The 25,772-nt window shown below is 41.6% G+C and overlaps 1 protein-coding gene across 2 annotated transcripts in view; it reads left to right on the top strand.

Moving 5' to 3' along the window:
• Positions 1-25,772, top strand: part of grik4 (glutamate receptor, ionotropic, kainate 4) — a 150,462-nt gene that overhangs the window by 27,238 nt on the left and 97,452 nt on the right. For both annotated transcript variants that reach the window (XM_071900631.2, XM_078284047.1), the window contains exons 2-3: positions 12,309-12,473; positions 15,826-15,923. In XM_071900631.2, the coding sequence (XP_071756732.1) occupies positions 12,309-12,473; positions 15,826-15,923 (263 nt within the window). The remainder of the gene's footprint in view (positions 1-12,308; positions 12,474-15,825; positions 15,924-25,772) is intronic.

Genomic DNA, 25,772 nt, shown 5'->3' with positions numbered 1-25,772 from the left:
GGTATGAAAGTAAGAAAAGAGAGAGGAAGACACTGAGTGCTAGTAAGCAGAGAGGTAATGGTTATGAGTGTCTCAGAGGAGAGTTTGAACACCTGATGAGCTGCTTTGCTATTTTGTGTTTTTAATAGGCATCCAAGTGCATGGCCGGGCCCAGAGTGCCTTCCTAGCTGATGTTGTCATTAAGCCCTTTATAAACCTGCGTCAGCGCGCCGCTCTGTTTCTGTGTGTTGGCATGTTTTCAGGAAAAACAAATCTAATCCCTCCTGAACACATGATAGGGTGGACTAATCAGCCAGCTACAACAAAGCAAGCACACCTCTAATGAAGTTCCTGAGATAGCATTCAGTGCCAGAATATAGGAATTTGCACTGAATATGAATGCGTAGCATCCTAAGGGCCCAATAAACGGCCTCCCAAAAAAAAGCACTTGAGGTGATGAATATAGAAATCAAGGAGTGTCCTCCTTTATATTACCATATTCTGATTCTGACTCTGACTTAAGTCCATTTGTACACACTTTTCTTCACACCCAAAGCCCTGTAATGTGTCCAGCACTCCCATCGGTTTCCTGATGTAAAACAAGAAATCTCCATACTAATGAACACCAAAGACATCAAATAGGATAGCAATTGTTGCGTCAATAAAACTTGAATCAATAACCAGTACCGTTGAACTGACACTGACTCTCTCTTCTCTCACCATTTTCATTCAACTCACACTCATTCACACTCATTCATATCTTCATATCACACACAAGTTGGATGAATTTTTTAAGCGATCATCAAAAGAGACGGCACTAGCGGGGTGCAAGGTGGCTGCCAAGAAATCCTTTAAATGTGCCAAGTTTAAGACACCATGCAGGGTTTATGCATGGATTGGGCTTCGATCGCTGAGTCGTGTCTTCTTTTGAGCAATGTTTTGGAGAGCCAGAGAGACGATATTCCTCCCATGTAACTCCAGGTAACATGCACCTTTTTCAACCTGGCAACAGGTGCTGCATGAGTTGTGGGAATGTGCAGACACAACAAAGATAATGTATATATAAATTGGCCAGACACTGACATACTGTATACACAGACAAGGACAGACCCCACCATGCTGTGGGCTTTCCAAACGCCATTGTACCATGCGCACAAGAACAAATTTACAAGCACAGGAACAAGACAACATTCCATGAACATTCAACTGGTATGTGATGCAGACAAGAAACTCATTTTTTGGTATAAAACATTTGTGATATAAAGAAAAATCTTTCTGTGGTTTCTCATAAAAATGTGGAATAGCCTAAATCACTTCATATTTTGAAAAGTATAAAATATTTTTTTTATGCTCCACCATACCAGTGGGAAGAACAAAGAAGCCAATGTCTTGAATAAACTCTTATGTCCAAGCTAAGGCATATGAATAGATAGATAGATAACCTTGATTTTACCAGGGAAAGCCAAACACAGTCAAGTCTGAAAAGGAGCAGCTCGTGGATTTCAGTCCATGTAATACCTGCATGATTTTCAACAGTCTGAGCCATAAAAGAGCAAGCTTAAATCCTTCAGATGCTTAACTTTCTGGGAGAATAAGTATTACTTTGAGTCAATCATAACACATTCGATTCTACAAAAGGCTATATGATTTGCATCAGTGCATTCATTCATTGGGCCTCATTCACAAAACGTGCGTACGATCAGATTTGATCTTAAAGTGTACATACGAACGTTTCCACGAACATTTCGGCATTCATAATTTTTTTTCTTACCTTAATTTGTTCTTTGGTACGATCAAAATCTACGTGTGTTTAGGAACATGCGTGGGGGCATTACGCATGAAGTGGTTTCTACTTAGAATGCACACATTATTCCTTATTCTTTAAGCGAAATCTATGAAAGCAGTTCCTGACCTCATATTAACAACAAAATGTTTCCATTTGTAAGCCTGGTGATAATAACCATCTAGACCCCATAGCGCCCGAGAGCGCCCGTTCTATATTTCACTATAGCGCCCAAGAGCGCCCGTCATTTTTAAATCGTTTAAAATGTACCAAAAACTGAAAATCAAGTTATCAGCTTTGTTTTATATATACTTAAAGTTGCCATCGATGAACCGGAACCGGAAAATGTAGCTGGTGACACAGACGTTTGATTTTCCCCGGGTTTAGTCCTCCACCGGTAACGTTAGATCTAAAAATGGCTTCGCCGGCTAAGCGGCACGCTTTTAAAACCTTCTGGAAGCTGTCAGATTGTGCTGTGAGACAGAACCCGACCCGCCGTATGTAGTGGAAAGTTACGAAGACATTGTGAGTTGAAGTCTTTTGATCGAAATCGCTTGTTCTTGCTCGGTAAAACAAGACACAAGATCACCTTCACTAAACAGCGGGACGTACCTGCTCTCACCGCCGGAGACGGACGCTGTTTTCCGGGAGGCAGTACGCCGAAGAGTCGGTAGGAGGACTGGCCGGGTTGCAGCGACTTTTATCCATATAAGTTTGGCGACTTATTCCATATTTGTTCGGCGACTATTACTGTCTGACCTTATTACTGTGTGGGCTGAAGCGCTGGAGGTTTTGTATGTATTTTGAAAGCTTATCGTTAGCCAAGATAGGAAGGATCTGTTTTGTTGTCATACTTTGAATGACACTGAAGGAGACGCCCTGAATCGCCTTGCCATGTATTTGGTACCAAATTAAAGGGAAAGTTGTGTTTTTTTAAATGGAAAAACTTGTGATTGTCAATTTCTTTTTATTTTTGAGATATAGCTGTTTGTTTGGAATGAGCAAGAAAATGCTGATTTAAGTGAGAATTCCCAGTGAACTGCAGCAACATTCTAGAATTCTACTGAGGTCTAGAGGGTTAACAAAGCTATAGGCCGATATGAACAAATTCATAGGCAATTCTATTCAATTGTAAACATAAGTGATTAAAGTGATTAATTATTATCGTATATATATAATCATACATATTATTACATTATTTATTGATCAATAAAGTTCTATCTTATCTTACCACAGGAGAAACAGACTGCGCATCAATGCACCGTCTCCAAACACATTTCCCTATTTAAATCGCAAACAATAACACACCATAAACATTCAATTTATTTTTGACGCCAACTTAAACCTCCTACATGTGGTTTCCCCTGTCCAGGAGGAGCCGCGACTCGGTGCTGCAGAACAGTAGGGTGGTCGTGCGTCTTGAGCAGGTACTGCTGGAGACGCACGGCGCATATAGGACTGAATGGAAGTTAAATTAACCAGAGTCTCAAGACTAACTAGTTTGTCTCTAGGTGATAGAGGTTCTGCCTTGACCACATTGCTAAAGCCACAACTGATAAACCTTCAGACCCCTCAGCAGCGATCACATAATTATCATCATCGCTCCGCCACAGAGCGAGCGCAGCATACTGAGCTGGAAGGCTGTTGGATGTGCTTGGACACCGCAGGAAGAAAGCTCCTGTCAATAGCTACAGTCAAAACCAACAGTATTATTATATAGCCTAAAGTCTGAGCTTACCATCAGATGGTGATGCTGCTTGAATTAAACCAGTGTCCAACTCTGCTGATGACTGGACACCTGACAGCACAGTCTCCATATTATTCCCCCAATCCTTTTGACAGTGCCCTGCCGTCCGCCTAGAGCTAATAAACTGCATCTATTTGGAATTAGACTAACCCTAACCTAACTTAAATCAAACTGTTTCTTTTTCATTTAATTCAAGGTGTGTGTTTCTGATTTTGCAGCACTGACAGCATCAGTAGTTTCTTGCCATGTTTTTTTTTTTCTCAGTTGCTGGCATTCCACCGCTTACACTTTTAAAAAGTTCACTCCCGACAACAACACTTCTATTTTCTAGAGTTTGAATTTTTCTTCTTGGGTCTGTTTGCCATTCTCCACCACTCCAGTAATGCTTTCCATTTGCGCACGACCCTTCAGACAGCAGGCCTTTTATGGAGTTGCCAGGGCGTCTACCTATGCTAATCAGCATCAACAGGCACGCGCATCCAATTAAGGAACAAGTGGCATTCATCATCAGATACACCTGGAATACGCAAAAATCGAGACTCTGCGCATGCTTCATGAATCCCACGTTGGTTTTGCGTAGGCATGTTTCTTAAGAACAAAAGTAAGAACAATTTAAGAAAAGTTTTGTGAATGAGGCCCATTGACTCTGAATTGATTCTAGCTTGTCATTTACCTGAAGTGAGTGGAGCAGTCACTCGAGGTAATAATAACCACTGATGCCATGTATTTGCCCTGGGAATTGTGGAAAGTATGTGATTTTGAACAGAATAATATAATATGAATAATACATGCCCGAGTTTGAAATCTGTCTTGAATTCCAATGAAAACCACAATAAATGAATGTTTTTGAAAAGAATTATGTGATCAAAGGCCGACACACTCTGACCTCTTTCCCCCACCTCTCCATATCAGGTAATGGCTTTTCCCAATCAACACCCATGGGTTGGAGAGCATATTACCATTAATTATCTCATACAGTGGGAGAGGAGCTAGTTCATTTGATCCGCATTTAGCACTTGATCCGTCACAGAAAGTGAGATGCAGCCATTGAGTTAATAGAGAAGCCAAGAGATCCCTCAAATGGATAATGAGGTTTTTACCCTTGACAGCCACTTTCCAGAGCCATCCACCGCTTCTGAATGCCTGCATCTGAAACAGCACGGTTCCTAGGGCAATGCAAGTCCATGTTTGGGTTACATTCTTCTTTCTGCGTATTATGATGAAGTAGTCTGTTGCTAATTTTCACAGAAAGCAGGGCCACTAACTATCTTTCTAGCAATGGCATTGGCTTGGTAGAATGTAAACAACAATTTTAAAATGTCATTAAAAGGTGCAAATAATACGTTTGATGGAGAGCTTGTGAAATTGTTGTAGGCAAGTCATCTCATTTGTGATTATTACAGCAGAATAAAATATAGCTAATGTTGCGTTTAATTTTTCTGCCCCGCGATACATATTGCCACATTTTTGTATTGCGATATGTTGAATTTCGATATATCGTCCCATCCCTACCCCTGACACAGGTTGAGGTGCAGTGCCTTGCTCAAGAGTCTTGTGTCTTAGATTTGGCACCAGTTGTCCTCCCAGGCTCAGACTAACCCACACACACTCACACTCATTATATCAAGGCCCCAAAACACACAGTCCCTGTGGTCTGTCTCAGATTTTTAGCAAAGAGAGAAGGGTGCTGCAGCAAGTGAAGCTGAGCTGTACACTTGTACTTGTACAAGGTGTAAATCACATGTGCAGGAGGGCTGCACTCCTATAGCTGCAGGACTCTAAGTGACAGAAACCATAATGGTGTGTGTGTGTATGTGTGTGTGTGTGTGTGTGTGTGTGTGTGTGTGCGTGCGTGCGTGCACAAACCGAGTTGTGTGGTTGTGTGCACTGTGTATCTGCGTGTGAGAGAATGGTAACAAAATTGCATTAAGGTCTCTCTTTCGATCTTTTAGGTAGAACTATTACTGTGAATGTCAGTAATGAAATGCAATGTGATGAAAGGTTAGCCCAGCTTATATAGTCTGTATGTAATGGTTTGGATGCATTATGCTGTTTTATGTTTCAAGGGAGGTTTGTTTCAAAGGTTGACATTTTTGACGGATCATAACAGTGAGCGTTGCTACACTGTAAGAAATGTACTGTGTTATTTACAGTAATTTACTGGCAGCAATTGACAAGTAAGTTACTGTAATAATATTTACAGTAGATGTATTGTACCTGCAGTTACAGTACTGGTTTCCTTACTGTAAAATAAAACACAGTTATGCACTGTCATTTTTTAAGGTACTGTATACTGCATTACAGTACAGCCTTCTTACTGTCACTTTGATAACTGTTAATCACTGTAAATTCAGTCTTCTACTGTAAAGTTTCAATATTACTGTGATTTCATGACATTTCCCATCTTTGATAAAATGACCCATTTTTACATGTTTCTATTAATGACTGCAGAAAACAAGCAAAATGTTAATTACACAATTATTTATTCTAGTAATTTCATGAACAGGAACATGACAGAATAATTGTTATTTTCATGAGGTACATGGTGTAAACTTGAGTGTAGTCTATGGCACAAGTGAAATTTGAATGTTCCATACAGATTTTTATGCACATTCACAGATTTTAGAGTTCCATAAAGACAACAAATAACTTTAATCACCACTACTGATAATGTTAATAACTGTTAATTAACTACAAAGTCTTGTCAAAATCACAACCCATAAAAATTGTCCTTATCCACTTTTCTTCCATGCCTTGTATATTGTACAGATTGTAACCGACAGGAAAGCTGCAGCCTTCAAAAGTATGGATTTTTAAAAATAGTAACTTTAGCAACTGTAAAACAATGAACATTTAAATACAGTTGCAACATACATTAACATGAACAATGCATGTTTAAAACTGTAACAAACTGACATAAAACAATAATGAAGCCACTTCTTAATTCACCATTTTAGGGAAACTCTGCCTACTTGAAAAGTTGTACAATTTGGCTACTTAACTCTTTTTTGCATATGCACACACACGTTAAGAACACATACAAAAAAGTAAACTGCAAAAATAGCAATGAACAATGCAATTTGAGAGCATTTTCCCTTTTCAAGAGACATTCCCCCACCCACCAAAAGTCACTTAACATGGGCAAAAAAGGTCTATGGCCCCTTGCCTGTGAAGAACTTGTTGATTCCACCATGAGAAGATCAAAGTCATCTTCATGGTCTAATGGACAGCTGAAAAGCCAGTTCCTTATTCACATTTAAACACTTAGAAAAATTACGGCTGAAACTCGGGTCTCAATTTGCAAGTTCACAGCATGATTTATAGCCCTTATTCACTTTGGGCCACCATATCAATGTCCACACATATTGACCACCTCACGTAGTGTCCCCCAGTATAGGATTCAGTCTGGCCCAAATGGATTTTCACACTCAAAACCGATCTCAAAAATGGTTCATTTTTCTAAGTGTTTAAGCTGGCTTTTCATCTGTCCATTAGACCATGAAAATGACTTTGGTCCAGACTCTAAACAGCATAATCAGATAGTCTATGTCCTGTTTAGTTTATAACATGCATGTTTTGGGTGGCCCAAGGAGATTTAACCCGTGAAAAGCTGGCCTGAAAAAGGCCACAGAGCCATTTTTGAGATCGGTTTTGAGTGTGAAAATCCATTCGGGCCAGACTGAATCCTATACAGGGGGATATTTCTTGATACAGTCTATATGGCATAGCACTGAATAGATTACAAATTACAAATACATTGTTTTCGATCAATAAACATGTCACAGTACCAGTGGTAACAAAGTATTCCCAGTGTCATTAAAAAAACTACGTTTGAAAAAATCGACTCGTTCCCGGTCGCACATCACTATCGAGCTAACAGCTTCGTCACCGACAGCCACTCCTCTCCCACGCCGGAAAAGCTCCCGCGGAGCAAGGCTTCAAATGCGTCGAGTAAATCGCGTCTCTCTGCTAACATTTACGTTACTTTTAGAACAGATAGCCTGGTCAGTTAGCTGAATATCACTGAATTAGCTAGTTATAGCTAAATGTGGATGCCCCTTCACAAACACACATTTTCAAAAGGTTTCCCTCTCTCCACCAGAGCTCTAAAACGAAAAGTAATACAAATCAAAATCCTGACAATGCATACACACAGGCAAGCTCACACGCTTACTCAGAAAACCCCACAAGCACATATATAGGCTAACGTACTGAAAATGAAAAGTAGGCGAGCTTTCCGGTCGCTGGTCGATTCGAAACTGCAAGTGCAGGAGTGTCTTGGCGCGCAGGCTGGTTGTGCGATGACGTAACTGGCAAGTTCAAATTAACGTTCGTTAATTTCTACAGCCCCTCATCACAAGCATGTATGAAAGGACTTTACAGCGAATAAGCCTACCTACATCATGGAAAGATAAAATATTTGCAATAAAATATATATGTAGCCTAGAATAATTACACAATTTATTTTCTTTGATTTGCATCATAAATGTCTATCAATGTATTTAGAAATAATAATACTGAGTCTTTATCAATGTTTATGAAAAATATGAATCAGGGGGAAAATACAGTAGCCTACTTATTATTTACAGTACTACACTGGCTACTGTGATTTTCTACAGTAGTGCTTTGATTACTGTGACTTTCTCTCATCCAGTGATTTCTTTCCCAGAATATACTCTACTGTAAATATTATGTACAGTAATGAACTGTGCATAACACAGTAAAGTACTGTGGAATTCACAACGATTTGTTACAGTGCACAAGACCCCATGAGATCACTTTCTTGTGCTATGTGCCTTTCCCTCAGAGGAACTCTCATCTCATATCTACTTCCCAGCATGCCTTTCTTCCACAGTGCAGATCATGCTATGCCTCAGTGTATCTCCGGGCTACTCATTGATCGGTTTAAATGGGTCAAGGGCGAGTTCATGTTTTCCCAGGGTGAAAGCAGCACGGTTAGCCAGCTCTGCTTTGCTTGTTTGCGTGCTGTCATATATTGACCACTCCCAAATGTCGAGTCCTGTGGGACCAAGACATGACGGATTTTATTCACGGGGCATGTGCATAGACCTACAGCATGTCTGTTGCTTAATAACGGTTCAATACATTTTATTGGTATTTGTATTGTTTTGATGCAGCCTTGAGGAGGGAGAAGAGTATTGCAGTATTGTTTCATATTGTGGAAAAAAAGAACAGAAATATAGGCATAGTAACTGAATGAAAACTGAGGGAAGAAGATAGTTAAGATATAGAAAGAAAGTGGAGAGTTTAGCTCCCTGTCAGTAGAGAGAGACAAGACAAAGCCATCACTATGCTGTTTATATGGCAGAAGACACAGGCCAGAGCTCTAATTTGCATGTAAATACATCCTCCACTCATACAGCCTCAAACTCCCTTCATGACAGTTGAATGCAATTGAATGTGAAAGTTATTTATGATGTTTGGTCAGGGAGAAAGACTAGGACTCTTTGGGTGATTGAATCCTCTGAGCGATCATTTACATATGTCACCCACACATTTAAACCATGACAGAGTAAGTGCATCTGTCTATATTTATGCTCTAAAAATGTCAGACTGTAATGAATCCATACCTTGTAATGCAATGAATATGCCTACGTATCATGATAATAGTGTTTTAACATAAACTGCAAGTAGCCCAGTGCGTCGCTAGCAGAAATAATACCTGTCACCCAACACATCATTTTGAATTAATGTGTGCCTTTGACTTTATTAAACCTCCCAAATAATATTAACAATTTTTCAACGATTTTTATTTAACTGTAGTCAGCTGTAAGTGATGTAAGTTACATAAGCGCATGAAGAAATGAGTATGTCCTTTGTGTACAGCTTTTTCAATCAGGAAAAGATGTGTCAAACCGTGGATGACCCTTCATTGCTAGTCTGCAAAGCAGTGTAATTGGCTGTGGATATTGGCTTGCTGTGACTCGGCCCTGTGAAGATATCATATGAATAGATATGTCTCATCTTTGCAAGCCAGAGTTAGTTGTTGTTTATTCAACTGTGTGATCAGCAGGGAAAAGGTCAGTTTCAACACATTACAGCTCTGTCTGCAGCTCTGCACTTCTAATTCTGAGATGATTAGACCAGTAGTCACAACACTTAACCTCCAGTTTTTTTTCTGTTTTTGTGAATAGCCTACAGGACATTTACTATTTAGCCAAGTTGTACTTTGTTGTAATTTTCTGAGCCTTGTTAATTTTAGGCATTTTAACGGGTAGGTTACTTTTATCTCTGGCTTCCGCTGTGGCTGTTAATTTAATCTTTTTAGCTTTAGAACCTTTGTGCTAACCCAATATAATTACCTTAATTAAAGAGCTAAGTTTCAGATATTTGCTGTTGCTCATTTTATAATGTTTGCCTTTCTACCTTGACTGCAGGCCAATCAGAGCGTGTTGTAGTTCATTAAAATGTTGGTTGTTCATGCGTCCTGCAGACATAGTTGGGGTTGAAACATGATTGAGTGTTTGTTGTGAAATGTTTAAGGTATTGCATTTCAATAATGGGCATGCTTTTCAATGATCTTAGAAGTGTTATTGAGCTGTTCTGCCTAAGATGAGTATTGATACTGTATGGGGTTGTTGGGTTCAGGCATCACACGTCAATGGAATAAATGTTTTCATGGCTAGGCTGCACTCAATAACAGAGAGATTTACTTTTTTTGTTTTTTTTTGCTCAGTAAATTTATTTACCATTCCATTCCTTTTTGATAACATAGTTGTCTCTGCTTGCTTGATATGCCATGATGACTGATCTGTATGACTTCTCACAGTTTACTATTAAAGATCACAGAATTAATTTACACTTCAAATCAAATAACCTGTTAAAAACACTGTAGGCCTACCATTACAATGCATGACGCACATGTTTGTGTTTAACCTGCTAGCCTTTTATTACTGTATGCAGAGAAAATATACAAATATGCTGCTCTTTCATTATTATTTCATCATTATTATGGTTAAGAAACAACTACAAACAAACCCTCTTTAATAAGAAAACAACATTCATACTGTGGCGGAGTGATATATTATTATTATTTCTGCATATAAAATTAAAAGACTGAGCTGTCTCTATCAAATTTCTGATATTTAGTCAAGCTTAGTCAAGCCATATAGACTCAGGCATCGGTTATTCTGATCACTCACACACACACACACACACACAGAGAGAGAGAGAGAGAGAGAGAGAGAGAGAGAGAGAGAGAGAGAGAGAGATACACACACTCACATATTCCATGGATATAGTAATAGCATCACCATCTGATTTTATGGGTGACTACACAGATTTGGTCCTGTTTGTGTTGAGCTGGAACGTAACGACCACAGCTCTTCCAGCGAAAGTGAGCCAAATCCAAATATCGTATGATTGGGTGCTTTACAGTAATAGCATCCCTCTAGTGTATCTATACCAAAATTAGCCAAAACATAGTGGAAAAACGCCACACTGTACCACTGTGTGGGTATGGCAACTTACACAAATGCAATAAAAAAACATAACTCACAGAAGAATGATGGCACATAATGACGTGTAGTAGTAGTGTATGAAAATGAATTGAGAGCGGGCATATATTATTCAACTATACAACAAATATCTTAATGCACACAGAGCGGGTATAAATCATCACTGATTACAACACGTTGTCTCATCACTCTTTCATGCTCCTGCGGCACATTGATTTAATTTTGTAATAGACTTACACCGTGTACCATCTCTGAGAAGCTTTGCTTTGCAGTGATCGTAGTGGTAAGTCTCTACCTTTATGAAAGATAAACAGACAACGGATCTATTTAACGGCTTTGTTGCAGCAAACAATAACATTTTTATGTGAATAGCAATGTTGTAGAAAGTGCCTTAGAGCTAGGTGAGGCTGTTTCATAGCTTTTATTTAATATACAGATCTTGGAGTCACCTTTGCATTCACCTTTTTTAGTAGAGTCCGCACCGCAGAACCTGAATGGATAGAACGGTTCCCATTCAAATCCATGTTCCTGGATAGTCGGAGCGGCAGTCATTTTTATGTGTACCGTTGGGCTAGCTTCCGTATAAACTGACTGAGAGGACGTTTTTTTGCATCAGGAACCAAATAAGCTTCTCCGTCGCGTCGCCTTGCTGCCATGGTTTAACATGCTAATGTTGACTAGAAGAGCTAAAGAGAGAAGTAACGTTACAGTCTTTGATAAAGCTACGTTAGCCTCGTCGCTAACGTTAGCTTTCAGTTGAGTTTTGACAGTTTGCTAACAGACACATCTGCGCAGTTCTCAAGCAAGTGTGACAGACTTTACGGCCTTAATGCCCAGACTTGTGTTGTCACCATAGCAACTAACTCTTAAAATTCTATAATGGCCATTTTATATTGCACTAGCCAATTTACCATGGCAAACAGTGAAAGGGCCGTTCTATCCATTGAATTTCTGTGGTCAGCACACGGATCGCTGGTCCCAAGGTGTATGGATGTACTAAGACCAATACTGTGATGTGGTAGACTCTAGATTGATGAAGAGCAGTGTGCTTGAAACATTACGCATAGATATTGGTGTTAATAAATCCATATTGAGAGAGTAAGGTAATTTACATACATGATCTGCTCTGGCTTGTTTTCAGACCTCTATCTCTACGGGCTCTCGGAGTGAAGGATCATTGACTATATGGGCTATTCTGACTTATCAGCCGCTGGAGAATACAGCAGTTACCAGTGTGGATAATGATTTCTCTCCTCTCTTTTATTTCACCCCCGCGACCCCACACCCACACCCCCCCTCTGTTCCCATCCCTCTCTCCCAGCCGCCATCCTTGATGACCCTATGGAGTGCAGCAGAGGAGAGCGCTTGGCCATCACGCTGGCCAAAGACAGTATCAACAGGAACAGTAACCGCTCCATCACGGGCAAGCTGGAGGTGGACATCTTTGAACTGCTGAGAGACAGCGAATACGAGATGGGGGAGACAAGTAAGTTGCGGGGGTGGGGGGAAGAAATGCCAATTAAATGGTTAGGAAAAGAATGTTGACTGTTTGCATGCGTTGAGTCAGAGAGAGAGAGAGAGAGAGAAATAAATGTGAGGCACTGCTGTGTCCATCCAGCAATCACACTAGTAAAAAGTGTGTCTCTCATTTTGAAATCAGCAAGCCTGTCATTTCAATTCAGGCCCACTCTCGTCTTTTGCCTCTGTCTCTCACACACTTCTCCCAAGTGCTCAGAGATAAGTCTGTCTGGTTTAAGAATATTTTGGTTGAACAGAAGCAAACAAATTATTGAAAATAGATGACAGCCCGGTGCGGTATGGGAAAACAAAATGAGCTGTCATATTTTGATAGCTGCAGGAGTCAAAAGGTGTGTTTATGTCTGTGTTCTGGCTTGTATTTTGTTCTCTTAGATACTGGCAGCTTTTATTCTACTGTGGGAGGGCAGAGCAAAAGAACATTTTCTGTAGAAAGGAATAGACAGCGTAATGGAAAATGGACTTAGCCGATGCCAAAATAGAACAGACCATGGACAAAAAGGCTTATAAACCTCTTGAGCTTTTAAATGGGCTCATGCATGTAGCATGATAATGAGGCCTGCGGCAATTTGTCATATAGATTGGACATTTGCATCACTGGGTGACTCCATTAACAAAACATCACAAACTGGCTTCCCTGTGTGTGTCGTGCATATCGACCGTCTCACCTCACCTTTACCCGAACATCAATGTGCAATGTGCATCAATGTCTCAAGCATCGTCTATTGTTTAGATTCTTTTTTATTTTTAACAAAAACTTTCAACAAAGTCAATATGTGTCAAGGCTCTGTAGAAACAGACTGATAGAAACAGACATGACAAGATGTGTAGGGATTGATTGTCAATACGGCACGTTCCCACCTTCACAAACCCAGGAGCTGCTGCCGCTTAATCCATGGCAACACCGCTTCACTTAACACAACAACAAGAACTCTAGCACTTTCTCTGCCTGGTTTACCGCAAAACCTTCCTAAATGTGGCTCCACCTGTGTGTGTGCATGGTAGCATGTGTATGTTTCGATTTGTGTGCGTAGTGGCGCGTGTGTGTATATTGTGTGTTTTGTGTGTGGTGTGTGTGTGTGTAATTAGAGGCAGGAATTGGATTAGGGACGGATCAGTGGCAGCAGTTAGATGGAAATGTCACACAGGGAGAGCTACCTGCCCAGAAAAGTCCTAACACCCACAGCAGCCCCTGCAGCATGCCGCTCCTTGGCTGATGGCTCTTTGGTCTGCCTTTTAAAGCAAAAAATACCACATGACAAGACTCTAATTCCCAAACACTCATTCTTTTAGATTCAAATATTGTGTAAAAACAACAAAAATAATACATAATACTGTCGAGTGTCTGCACCTAAGGAAACCAAATGCCTCAGCTTGGAGGAGTGCCGATTGTTCGTGCTTAGCGTGGTGATATCAATATCTTTTGTTTTTCCTGTGAGAGCATGGGCAGCTCGCATAATTGTCATTACTGTACAGAGAGATGTGCTCTCAATATACCAGCTGAGAGTAGTAATTTTCACTTTTTTTGCCAACTCAGTTGTTTAGATGCCAAGAAATGCAGCTGGATGATTCTGGTGGTGGTAGCGGTGTGTGCATGTTGTGCGTCCGAGGTCATTTGGTGTGTTTCAGTTTCTTTTTCGTCCGTCTGTCTTCTATTCTGTTTTTCCGTCTTCCCATCCATCTGTCTCTCTCCTTGTATTCGTCAATCTTTCCATGCATATGTCAGGTCTGACCCGTTACAGGCTTCTAATCCTTCCAACCTTCCATGCCAATAGCTTGGTATTGATCAGTGAAAATCAATGTTAAACGGGCAAAATGGACTTCAGTTGACCTAGCGACCTTCTGACCAAGATCTGACCGCACCGAGCGGCACAATCCTTTTCTAACGACTCGCGTCACTATTGGACACCTTGACACTCAATGGCCAGCGGCCGAGGAGTGAACTGTGAGGAGGTGGATGTATACAAGTTGTGACACAGTCGTACATGTACACATTCTCTCTCTCTCTCTCTCTCTCAAACACACACTCACACACATATTTACAGTACACACACACACACAATGCTGGCTGTGTAGGAAGGGAGCAAATGAAAGCGTCATGTGGGCCAAGAGCATGCTGGCTGGCAATCAAATCATTCAACTTTGTAATTTGGTGAAGCCATGCAGACAGGTGCAAATGTGTAAGTGTGTATGCGTGCATTTATGTGTGTGCGTGTGTGTGTGTGAGTGTGTGTTCATGTCTTACAGACCCCATGGGTGACAAAGGGATTACGTATTAATCATTCGATTCACTGCCTCTGGATTCACTGCACAGACCTGAATATGGTTCCCCTTTGCCTCCTTCACATACACACAGCTAGTTAATGCACTGGATTTCCCCAAATAACCGACACCATTGTACCATCACACAAACACGCTGCTCACACACATACACACACACACTTACATACCTGTCAGTGTCTGCCTCACAACATTGACCACAGAAGTTTAATTAGAAGCCAGGGATTATAAACCCTCAAGAAATGACATTCTGTTTTCCTGTACGGAAGATTAGAGCATGTGTGCAGGAGTGGGGAGCAAAATTCACACTCGCTGAAATGTTCCTTTCTGAAGATATGTTTTCATCCCTAAAAGCAAATCCTTTAAATCAGTTAATGGAAATGTATAATGTGGAAAACAGATGAGATGTCTGCCACTTTGGGGGATATGGCTGTAGTTGGGTTTTCTGAAAATTGCTTGTAGTCTGAATATCATTCATGTGCAAATGTTCACATATCAGATTTTAGTTGTAAAGCCTCCAGCACTTATGACATCTCTCTCTAGCTCTCTCTCTCTCTCTCTGTCTGTCTCTGTCTCTCGTTGTCTCTATCTCTTTCGCCTCTCTCTGTGTCAAACTCAAATCTATCATGAATATTGGTTCAAACCAGAATCAAGCGTTTCCATTGGCGCGCTCCATAGGTTTCATCCATATGTGCATCACGTCAGCCCGATCAAACATGGACAAATGTGTTTGGCCTTGTCCGTTGATCACCAGCACATGTAGGTTCAGGTTCCCCTGAGACACCGGGAAGCGCTGGCTCAGGCCACTATCTGTTTAGAGGATGAGATAGTCAGCACACGCATTCATTAACATCTGGCTGAAGAAGGGCTTTTTTAAAAGTCTGGGCTCAGGCTCATCAAAAAGACTGTGCTATCCTCTTCTGGGCTACTCTTTGTTAATGTCTCTCTCTCTCTCTCTCTGTCTCCCTCCCTCCTCCACCCATCCTTATCCCCCCCCTCCATCTCCATCTCTGTTCTCTCAGTGTGCCAGATCATGTCTAAAGGGGTGGTGGCAGTCCTCGGCCCTTCTGCCAGCCCGGCCTCCAACTCCATCATCAGCAATATCTGTGGAGAGAAAGAGGTGAGTGTCTGTACCCAGCGGGCCCTTAGCCCCCGGCCCATGTGGCCCCAGGCCTCCAGTCTGTGGAAGCCTGCTCACAGCACCACCATGAATACCAGACAGATTTTGGAACAATGACGCTCATTAGCGGCTGTGTGGTTTTTGTAGGAGATTGAGGGGGTTGAAATTCAACTTGTTAGTGAAAATGATGAAGTACCTCAACCGATGTCATAGCTCTCCATTCCAGTCTCACTCAAATCAAAGCACCACTGGCCATTTTATCTCCTCCATCCCCCTCATTATAGCTCGGACCAATTTGGCCCGTTGAGGCGTAGTAGCCATTGTTTTGAGATCATTATAGAAAAATAAATAAATAAATAAAAATAGTTTTGCTATGCTGTGATTTTGCCCAGAATGAAGTTGGTTGACAGCAATCCGCTCCTGCTCTCCCTACATCAATCATTTGAAAACAGGATATTTACCTGCCTGAAGATGATTGATTGCAATATTGATATCAGTTTCACAGAACAAGTTAACAGCCATATTTTCTTGACTCAATTGTAGACTGAAGAAAAACACAGATTTTCCATAATTTCAACATGGCTGAGCCAATGTTGCCTCAGAGCCTGGCTGCATCCAAACAGTTCCCAGTTGGATGCTAATTGGCTTCTCTGAACCCTGGCATGGTGTGTTTTGCTGTCTGATGTCAAGAGAAGGAGTGCCTTTGAATTATATACAAAACCAGAAACCAGATTGAAATCAATCATGAATAAGAAAAGAAATATGTACTGTACATGCACAAAAAATATGGAGCTACAGCTTAATCTGTTTATGGCTATATTTATATGTGTCTTCTAAATTCGATACTGTTTGTTATACAGTGTAGAAACCTGCTTAGGAGAGGGACTGAACAGACTACATCACTGAACAGACCACATCTTAAATGCAGATAAAAAACAAATAAATAAAAAATACATGTCAGCCATCTTTCAGTTCAGCTGTCATTCGGTCCATTCTAATGAACGCTAGGCCTACAGAGATGCTGCCCTATTAACTGCATGAATTTGATCAACGTGGCTATTAATAGAAATCTACCATCCCAGTCTCTATAATGTCCCGTGATCCAGTACAGTATGTCTTTCCAATGAGAGATGAGCCTGTTTTACTGATAGACAGAGCAGGACTCCCCGCTGCTGCCAACTCTCTGGTGGCATTGACTGGCGGGGCCGACTGCTTTGAAACACTGACTGTGATAATACCACTGTATGAATATTAAAGACCCCATAAAGTGAAAAATGACATTTTTGAGTTAAGTGATACGCATTGTCATAAGATACTCTAGGGAGCTGATACTGGCCCTAATGGTTCACAGTTTTCTTGGTAAAAGAACTGAACTCCAACCGACTCAAAATTGTTATTCATCCGTTCTTCCTGCACATGTACGGTACATTGTAAAGTCCTGCATGCATGGGTATGGCAATTTGATTGACGGCCTTTAGCAAGGTAGAGATGGTGCATGGTGACCACAGATTAGAATATATGAAGCTCAATCAAAAGCCAAATGATTGTTACAGAAATTAGGATAATAGAATCTGTTGTAGTCATATTGAACCACCCATTTTCCTTGCCTCCTTAAACACTGTTTCTGCAGTTATTGCCACTGGGCATTTGGCTAGTACTGTTACCAATAGTGTTACCAACAATTTTGACTTTGATGCCAATATTAAGTTTAATATCTAAAAATTCAATACCACGGCAAACAAAAAAAAACTCACCAAGCATTGTGTTATCATGCTTGAACTTTTGCACAGTTTTGCCAACCAGTTTCGGTGGACTTGGATACAGTTCAAGACGTTGTGGACTGTTGTATTGGAATTAGATTTTTTGTGCCGAATGCCGCAGTCCGCTGCCAACAGCCCGACTGCGGCTCTGTCTATTCCAGTCCTCCTTCTTTCGTCGTTTCACTATTCCATGTTAAACATTGAATTCAGTCTTTCGCAACGGTATTGAAGTAGTATTTCAATTTTAACTTTTGTTATTGTGACAACACTAGTTACCAAAGTGATGCACACCTTTACCCTTTTAATCACAACATGTTTGCTTATAACTCCCTATTATCAACTTTAGATTGATACTGATGCATTAAACAAGATTTGGATGTTGTAATAACCTTGCCAAAAATGTATCAAGACAGCTGATATAGTCAGTTCATCAGTTTTTGCCTTTTACATAGATCTTAATGAACTAGTGGGTCAAGGGGACATTGTCACTGATCCTCCCTCCTTATTTAAGAAGTTCAATAAGTACAGACCCTCACATCAAACTAGTATACTCTTTATACATTTTTGTACAAAACAATGACAATCTACTTTTCTTATTTTATTATACATTATATCAAGTGCATGAATACGTTTTCTTATAGATATAGGTTGTCGTAGACCAGTGGTCTCCAACCATGTGCCATCGAGAGCCATGAGTATGCAGGTTTTCATTCCAACCAAAACTACTGCTGATTTTACTGATCAGTTCCTCCTCTGTGGGTGAAGGTGTGTTAATCAGTGAAATCAGCTGCTCTGGGGTTTGGATGGAATGAAAACCTGTAGACACAAGGCTCTCGATGGCACATGGTTGAAGACCACTGTCATGGACAATTAAAAAATGTGGTTTAGCCCAGTGGTTTTCAATCCCAGTCCACCCAGAGCTTTGCTGGTTTTCATTCTAGCCATCTAATCAGCTCCTATTTTCCACCTGGGACTGTGAATGCAATTGACTACCTGGTAGGACAGAGAACCAGCAGTATTCTGGGTCCCCACTCATTATCTCCCCCACCTCTGGCTGAAGGTGTGCAAATCAGTGAAATTAGCTGCTGTAGTGATTGGTTGGATTGAAAACCTGCAGACTCTTTGGCCTCAACGTCACATGGTTGAGAACCACAGGTCTAACCTGTGTGTGTGCATGTGTGTGTGTGTGTGCGTGTCCTCTATCTAGCGGAGAAGGTCACATTGCTCTTGTCATGATTACCCTGAAGGCGATGCCTGGCTAATGGCCTTCTGCAAAGTGGCCCTATATCGACAGTCGATCTCACTGCAGAAAACAACACAACTGCCTCATGGCATAGGCATGTCAGTGTGTGTGTGTGTGTGTGTGGGTTTATGTATGTATGTACGTGTGTGTGTGTGTGTGTTTGTTTGTCTCTGCCTATAAAGAGTGATAGCAACGGTCTCTGGTCCTGAACAATTGGATAGAAGGACTTGTGGGTGTGGGTGTGTGTGTGTGTATGTGTGTGTTTGTGTGTGTGTGTGTGTGTGTGTGTGTATCTGCCTGCATATGCGCACAGTGTGCTCCCACGTTTCTGACCACCTAATCCCTCACTGTGAGCGTCAGGCCACAGATGCCGGCATTCCGACGGCTGGTTACCCGGGACACTGGCAGCAATATTGCTGCTGACAGACCCCACTAGGTGATCAGCACATCATCCACCAGTCCCTATCAATCACTCCCTGAGCTCCACTGCTGCTGTGGAGGCCACTTTCAGTAGGGGGACACAGAAGTGGGATGGAGCCCATCTGGGCTTCACATTAATAGTGACTAATGGAAAAACAGTAGCTACAGCGGAGAAGGGCAGGACTGTCTGCGTCATACAGGTAGTTTGTATCCGTCCTGTGTGGCGAGCAAACCTTGTAGTTAGGTTTGAATATTTCAAGGAAGTACAGACTAATATTAACGCTGCAATAAGCAAAATTTTCTGACCACTAGAGGGTGACAGAGACTGCTACAACTTTGTAAATAAAGCCATATACGCCCACTGCACTACGGAGGCCTACCAAGGACAAACATTGCAAAGCACCGTGCATAAATGCTAATAGCTAAGCTAAACATACCTACAGAGAATTTTCGCCAGTTACCAGTGTTTCTTTGCCAGATCTTTCTCCCACTGAAGGTTATGTGTGGTGCAAACAATGACAAGTGAAGAGGAAGGTAGCAAGTTTACTATTTTACTAAGTTTACTCCCTCGCTTCATCGATTCCGCCATTATGTGAAAATTGTCAGGAATGGGAGGGGGTGAGGGCTGCTTTTAAACATGGGAGGGGCCAAGCTAGTTGAAATAAAATCGGGATAGCTACTGAACCAGGAGGAGCTTTGTTCTGGAGTGGAATTTGACAACAAGCTTTAGAAGAGAGGTGAAAATAGCAACACAGCTGGCCCGCGTGTGTGGATATTGGTTTATATCATTATGTCTCAATGAAATCTCCACATAGCACACATTAGATTCAGGATTGGTTATAAGGTCTTTTGCAGGTTTAACTAATGAGAAACATTAACTGGGGCTTCGGATGGGAGGCTTTTACTGCTGCACAGGTGGTCATCCGCTGGCTACTGCAGCCAACAAGAGAACAGTTGGTGTGTGAAGTGCAGCTCAGTAGCCTTGTGATTACTTGGTTTCGTATGAAACTTGAGGATCTGTAGTCTGATTCCGATTATCCATTTCAAACTTGTGCCTTAGATAGGATGGAACAGACTCAAGGACTTTTCATTCCCCATTCAGCTTTGCACAAGGTTCATTTACAATCCTTATCATGCACAGTAGGTTATATTTGTACAAAGCCTTGGACTGAGGTCATTTTGCCATCAGCCATAGGAAGCTTTCAAACTAAACTGAGGAAATGTCCCTGATTAAATTTTCATGTCCCAAATATTCTATCCGAATTCAATTTGCACCAAGCCGCTCTTAGCCATAGGTCTTCCTCTCCAGGTAGTGCTTGTTTCCACTATACACTCAGTTAAAGCCCTCATTCTCCACGTTTCTCCCCCGAACTTCCTCCCCTCTCCCATTGAGGATGGAAGGGCCAATATCCCTGTGTCTGCTGAAGTGGGGAAACGTATTCCTACATGATTCAAACATGTGTCAGGAGTGGTCATGAATATTAATGTCACGTCTGACGTCCAGGGGGTGCTTTGGGCTTGCAAAGCCAGCTGGTAGCAGGAGAACAGAGAGATTACACTGCTGCATTTCAGTGGGGTGGCGCTTCGGTTGGATTTGGGGGTGAACCTGAGGTCCGCTGGGCAAACAAAGAGCGTGCGGGTATGTGGGGGGCGTTGAGGTGGGGGGTCACTGGCAAAGCCCAAGCCCCGGAGAGAGGCGATAATGAGAGATTTCTGCTTTCATATTCACACAGACACACACACACACACACACACCCACAAACCCAATTCTGATTCACTGTTATCTGCACATCTGCCCAGAAAATGCATTAAATTAATATGAAAATTGCTTGCAGTTGGAATGTCATCTATGTGCAGATGTTCAAATACTAGATGATTTGGGGTTTTAAAGCCTCTATCTATCTCTCCCTCTCTCTCTCTCTCTCTCTCTCTCTGTCTCTCTCTCTCTCTCTGTTTCTCTCTCTCTGTTTCTCTCCCTCTCTTTCTCTCTCACTCACACTCTCTCTCACTCTCATTTCCTGCCTCTTTCTCTCCTGCTCTGTGTCGTGGTACAGTAGTGTACTGCGCCACAAGAGACAGTGTTGAGGTTATGTTGAGAAGCTCATTCAGTCCCAGTCAAATGTATCTGCTGCGCTCTCTGTGAGGGCTGAATTTGAGGGTTTGAGGAGTTAAATCCCAAACTAGTTTGGAGCCATACATTTTCCTTGAGATCACTTTACTAGCAAGTAAATTAATTGAGTAGGATTCCTCCACATGGATGCATGAGCAATTATTGAACATGACCACCAGACAAAGCCAAGGCACAGATGATTGCTCATGAATGGAAATTGAACAAATTTGAAAACCTTCCACCACAGTTTTGTTTGCAGGTCCAATGCTTCATTTGCATGGTTATTGTGGAGCATTCATAAGAACAACTCACCCACTGTGTATTTGCTATTGAACCGTGTGTGTGAGTGTGTGTTATTCACTTGTCCATCAGGATGTGCAGATAGACAACTGTGACTGATCCTGCTGTGTATTCACAGTATGTGTTCTCAGTGTGTGTTCACAGTTTGTGTTCAGTGTGTGTAGAGCTGTCCAAACTGATTTAAATGGGCAGCATGTCCGGCAGCTCAGCAGTACACATGGTGTGGAATTGCTTTTTGTGGCACGATAAGCCAGCCAGCCAACCCAGCAAATCCTCTCTGGCCAGAGACCATTTACTGGGTAGCTACGCTCGCTTTAGACCGTCCCCCTGCCAGAACCTGCACTACAGTTAGTCATAGCAATGCCAGCCCCCCCACCACCACCCCACCCAGGATCAGCTAACACATTACATAACAGCAAAGCAACTTATTCAGACTTTTTGGTAATTTCGTGGCTTACCAACTGACGACATTGGGGCTGCATCTCATGGTGGTAATTTCATTACCCCCACTCCACATTTCAGACTTACTTACCGACTCACCACATTGTGGTTACATGCTCTGATCGTAAATACCCAACTTTACCAGTTCGTCATCAAATTATCTGCTGACATAGACTATGTGTTCACCTTAACTATAAATTATAAACAAACCAGTGAATAGTAATAAATTCCTGGTATGTTCTTAATTTACTAACTTACCTACTATAGATGAAGATGAATCAATATAGTTTTGATCTCCCAATTGAAAATGTCCAAGTGGGCAATTGACCCAGTATTGTTATTATTGTGAATATCAGTTGCATTATAGTGAAACTCTGGGTTAGATACCCCTAATTTGTACCGGTGCTAAGCCAGCCAGTATAAAAGAAACAGGAGATCAGATAATTCCACAACACCTGGCAAGCACCAGTATCCTTGTTGGCCATGTTGACAATGCTACACAACCCATTTTTGTTTTTGTAAATTCAAGCTGCCAAACTAGGCAACCAAGGAGAATCTCAGCACAGATTCGATGAATGCCTTTCATGCTGCTGTCAACATTAAAAACACCTCTGTTCCTGGCTGCTTTCAATTACTCTATCCCTGCATTCGTCATTGCTCCACCATTTCTCACTCATTTTCTACTTTTCCTTTCACCACGCTGCCTTTTATACCAATTTTCACCTCTCTGACTTTCCCCTTCGCCGTCTGCGTCCTATTACTGCCCTTCCTCAAACCTCATCTCTCTTCATTCTCTTGTCCTTCTCCTCACCCCTTTCGTTCCCTCTCTCTCCTCCTCTTTTCCTTTCCCATTTCACCTCCACCACTGCTGCCTCTCCTCCCTCCTCCTGTTTCCCTCCTACCTAACTCCTTCTCACTCAGCAGCTGTGGCTGATTACCAGGTCAAGATGTGGGCACCATTGTTAAGAAAACTCAGCTAATAGAACCTGAGAGACAATACAGTATATTCACAAGGCAGCCTCTCTCTCTCTCTCTCTCTCTCTCTCTCTCTCTCTCTCTGTTTCTCTCCCTCTTTCTCTCTAATCACCCTCCATCAGTCTCATGCCTGTGTCTGAGAACGCAGTGGTATTAGTTCTGCTGTGTGGGTCCTGTTCTGGTCTGGGGGTCAGCTTATGGTTCAGCTCTCCACTGTAATTGGGCTTTAAAGCCACTATACGTAAAAATCAAATGTTCTTCAGCCAAAAGCAAGCTTGTTTTGGCAGCTAGTGACACATTATTGGTCACAACCAGTAATCAGAGCTGATTAAGCAGAGCTGATCCGCTTTTTTTTTCCAGGTCCAATATGACCTGCTAGAGGAGGTGCCATGCCACTGTGTGGCATTGTACGGATTGGAAGTTTAAAGCCGCAGCTTGCTTATTCATGATGGTGCTCGAGCAGCGAGGAGAGATCTGAGGTGTCTGTTGAATCTCAATAGGATTTCTGCATTCCTTCCACGCTCTCAGCTCAGTACTGTCAAATTCTGCATTCAGAAAAGGAGACAAAATGTAGCGAAATGTGATGCAAATTAGCTTTTCATAAATATTTGCAATACAATATCAGATATTAGTCCACAGCTATATGCAATTCACATTCCTACACAGTCTTCATACAACATTTGTTTTCCTTTTTTGGAGTTCTCTCCGATTTTCCCACTCAGCATTATACATTTCTTGAACGTCTAAGGAAATAGACTGTGGAGCTTCTCTTCCAGTGTTTTAATAGGTTAGGAAAGAGGATATGAGGAATCCTGAGATCCAGCTGCTATGTGAGGAGTCAGGATACACTGTTATGGCACCGGGGGATGCACTGTTTACATGTGTGTGTCTGTTTGTCTCGGCATATGCCTGTGCATTGAAAAGTCTTTATTAAGGAATTAAACCTCAGACCCAGGAGTGAAAGGAAAAGGTTTAATGCCAGGTGTTCAGCTGGAGAACACTCAGAAACAGAGCTGCATCATCCCTTACACAGCTCCCCCTCCCTGCTTTGACTTCTAAGAGCTTTCCTGTTTGCCTCAAACTGGAGTTCACAAACAGAGTTCATATACTAGAGATAGGTAGACATCCTATGACTGTTCTATTTTGTATCAGTTGAAAACACCACTTTTTCAACATTTGCATTTCACCCTATTTTTTTAAAATAAACCCACCTATTTGCTAGTGCAAATGAATGCAGGTCAGATATTTTCCCAAGAAAATGTAAATTTGGAGAAGTCTCCCATCACCCTGGCACTGCCTGGGGTGGATGTGTCATCACGGCAATAGCTGCCAGGGTAAGAGGGTTCGCATGGGAGAGAGTGGAGGAGGCTAGACTAGAGTTGGCAGACAGGGATGCGTGGCTTGTGTTTTTGTTTTGTTTTGTTTTGTTTTGTCTTGATATATTGATCATGCTGCCTTGGTTAGTTCTTTCTGAGATAATGCAGAGCAAAAGGTGGATAAAGGTCTGGCTACAGGAGATGTGGCTAATGTTTACAGTGTTAACAGAGTTAACAGGTGCTCAGTCATTGTTAATACAAAACCAGCTCGTAGGATCAAGATAGCGTGGCCAACGCTGGTTGTGTTTTAGCTGGATTCAATAATGCATCCCATTGGTTGCATTTTGCTTGGCTGCAGTTCTTTGTTGTGAAAAATAGCCTCAATTTTCTATTCTTGTTTTTATGTCTTCCTGTAAAGCACTTTGTAAACTCTGCTTTTAGATAAGTGCTATATAAACAAAGTTTATTATTGAATTATTATTATCGTCTTCAACCATTTATTTTCTTTTAGCATTGTGGATTCATCATTGTGAGTTGAAATTTGCACTGAAGCTTGCTGAAGTTTGTTATTTTTAGTATAGTTCAAGGGGGTTGTGTGTCCAACATGTAGCCAATAGCAATGCATGTAAATGTTCTCCAGTGACATTTTTATTGTATTAGAAATAAGGTATCAAAAGCTGGCATCGAACAACCTAATTTTTAAGTGCATGGTAGCATTAATGTGATTTGGTCTGTGCCTACAAAGCGTTTTTTCACTTTAAGTAGGGCCTTGTGTTTACATTCCTACCTTGAGTCAGAGCTTCCTGTCAGTTGTGCAAGCTAAGCACAGTGTCAGTAACACATAAAATGATTAATACTGAGTAAAAAAGCAAATTAAAATGATGAATAATACATAATGACAGCGTAATTCAATTCTGTAAGTGTGTGTGTGTGCACGCGCATGTCTGCCTGTATGTATGTATATATGCATTTGAGTGCTGCGGGAGGCTGGGTGTCACTCCGTGCAGGATGTCTCTGTTCTGTCTGCTTGCAAACAAAACGCAGGTGCTTCTTCTATCTCTGCCTGATCATAATTAGAGGAGCACAGCTGTCGCCTGCACCTCCGCTGACCCCTTTCTCACAACACTATTGATCTGTCTTGTCAAGGCCTTCCCAGCAGAACCGCCATGTGCATATCCAAATCCACTCTCTTGTCATCAGGAAGCAGTGTCTTGATTTGATCACTGAGATGAAAGCAAGAGAAACAGTGTGCCTCCCAGGTGAGCGGCTAACAAAACGGATTTC

Source organism: Centroberyx gerrardi, chromosome 6 (genome assembly GCF_048128805.1).
Source record: "Centroberyx gerrardi isolate f3 chromosome 6, fCenGer3.hap1.cur.20231027, whole genome shotgun sequence".
In the NCBI taxonomy this organism is placed as follows: Eukaryota; Metazoa; Chordata; class Actinopteri; order Beryciformes; family Berycidae; genus Centroberyx; species Centroberyx gerrardi.
Note: the sequence above shows the minus strand (reverse complement) of the source record. Positions and strands in the feature narration are given on the sequence as shown.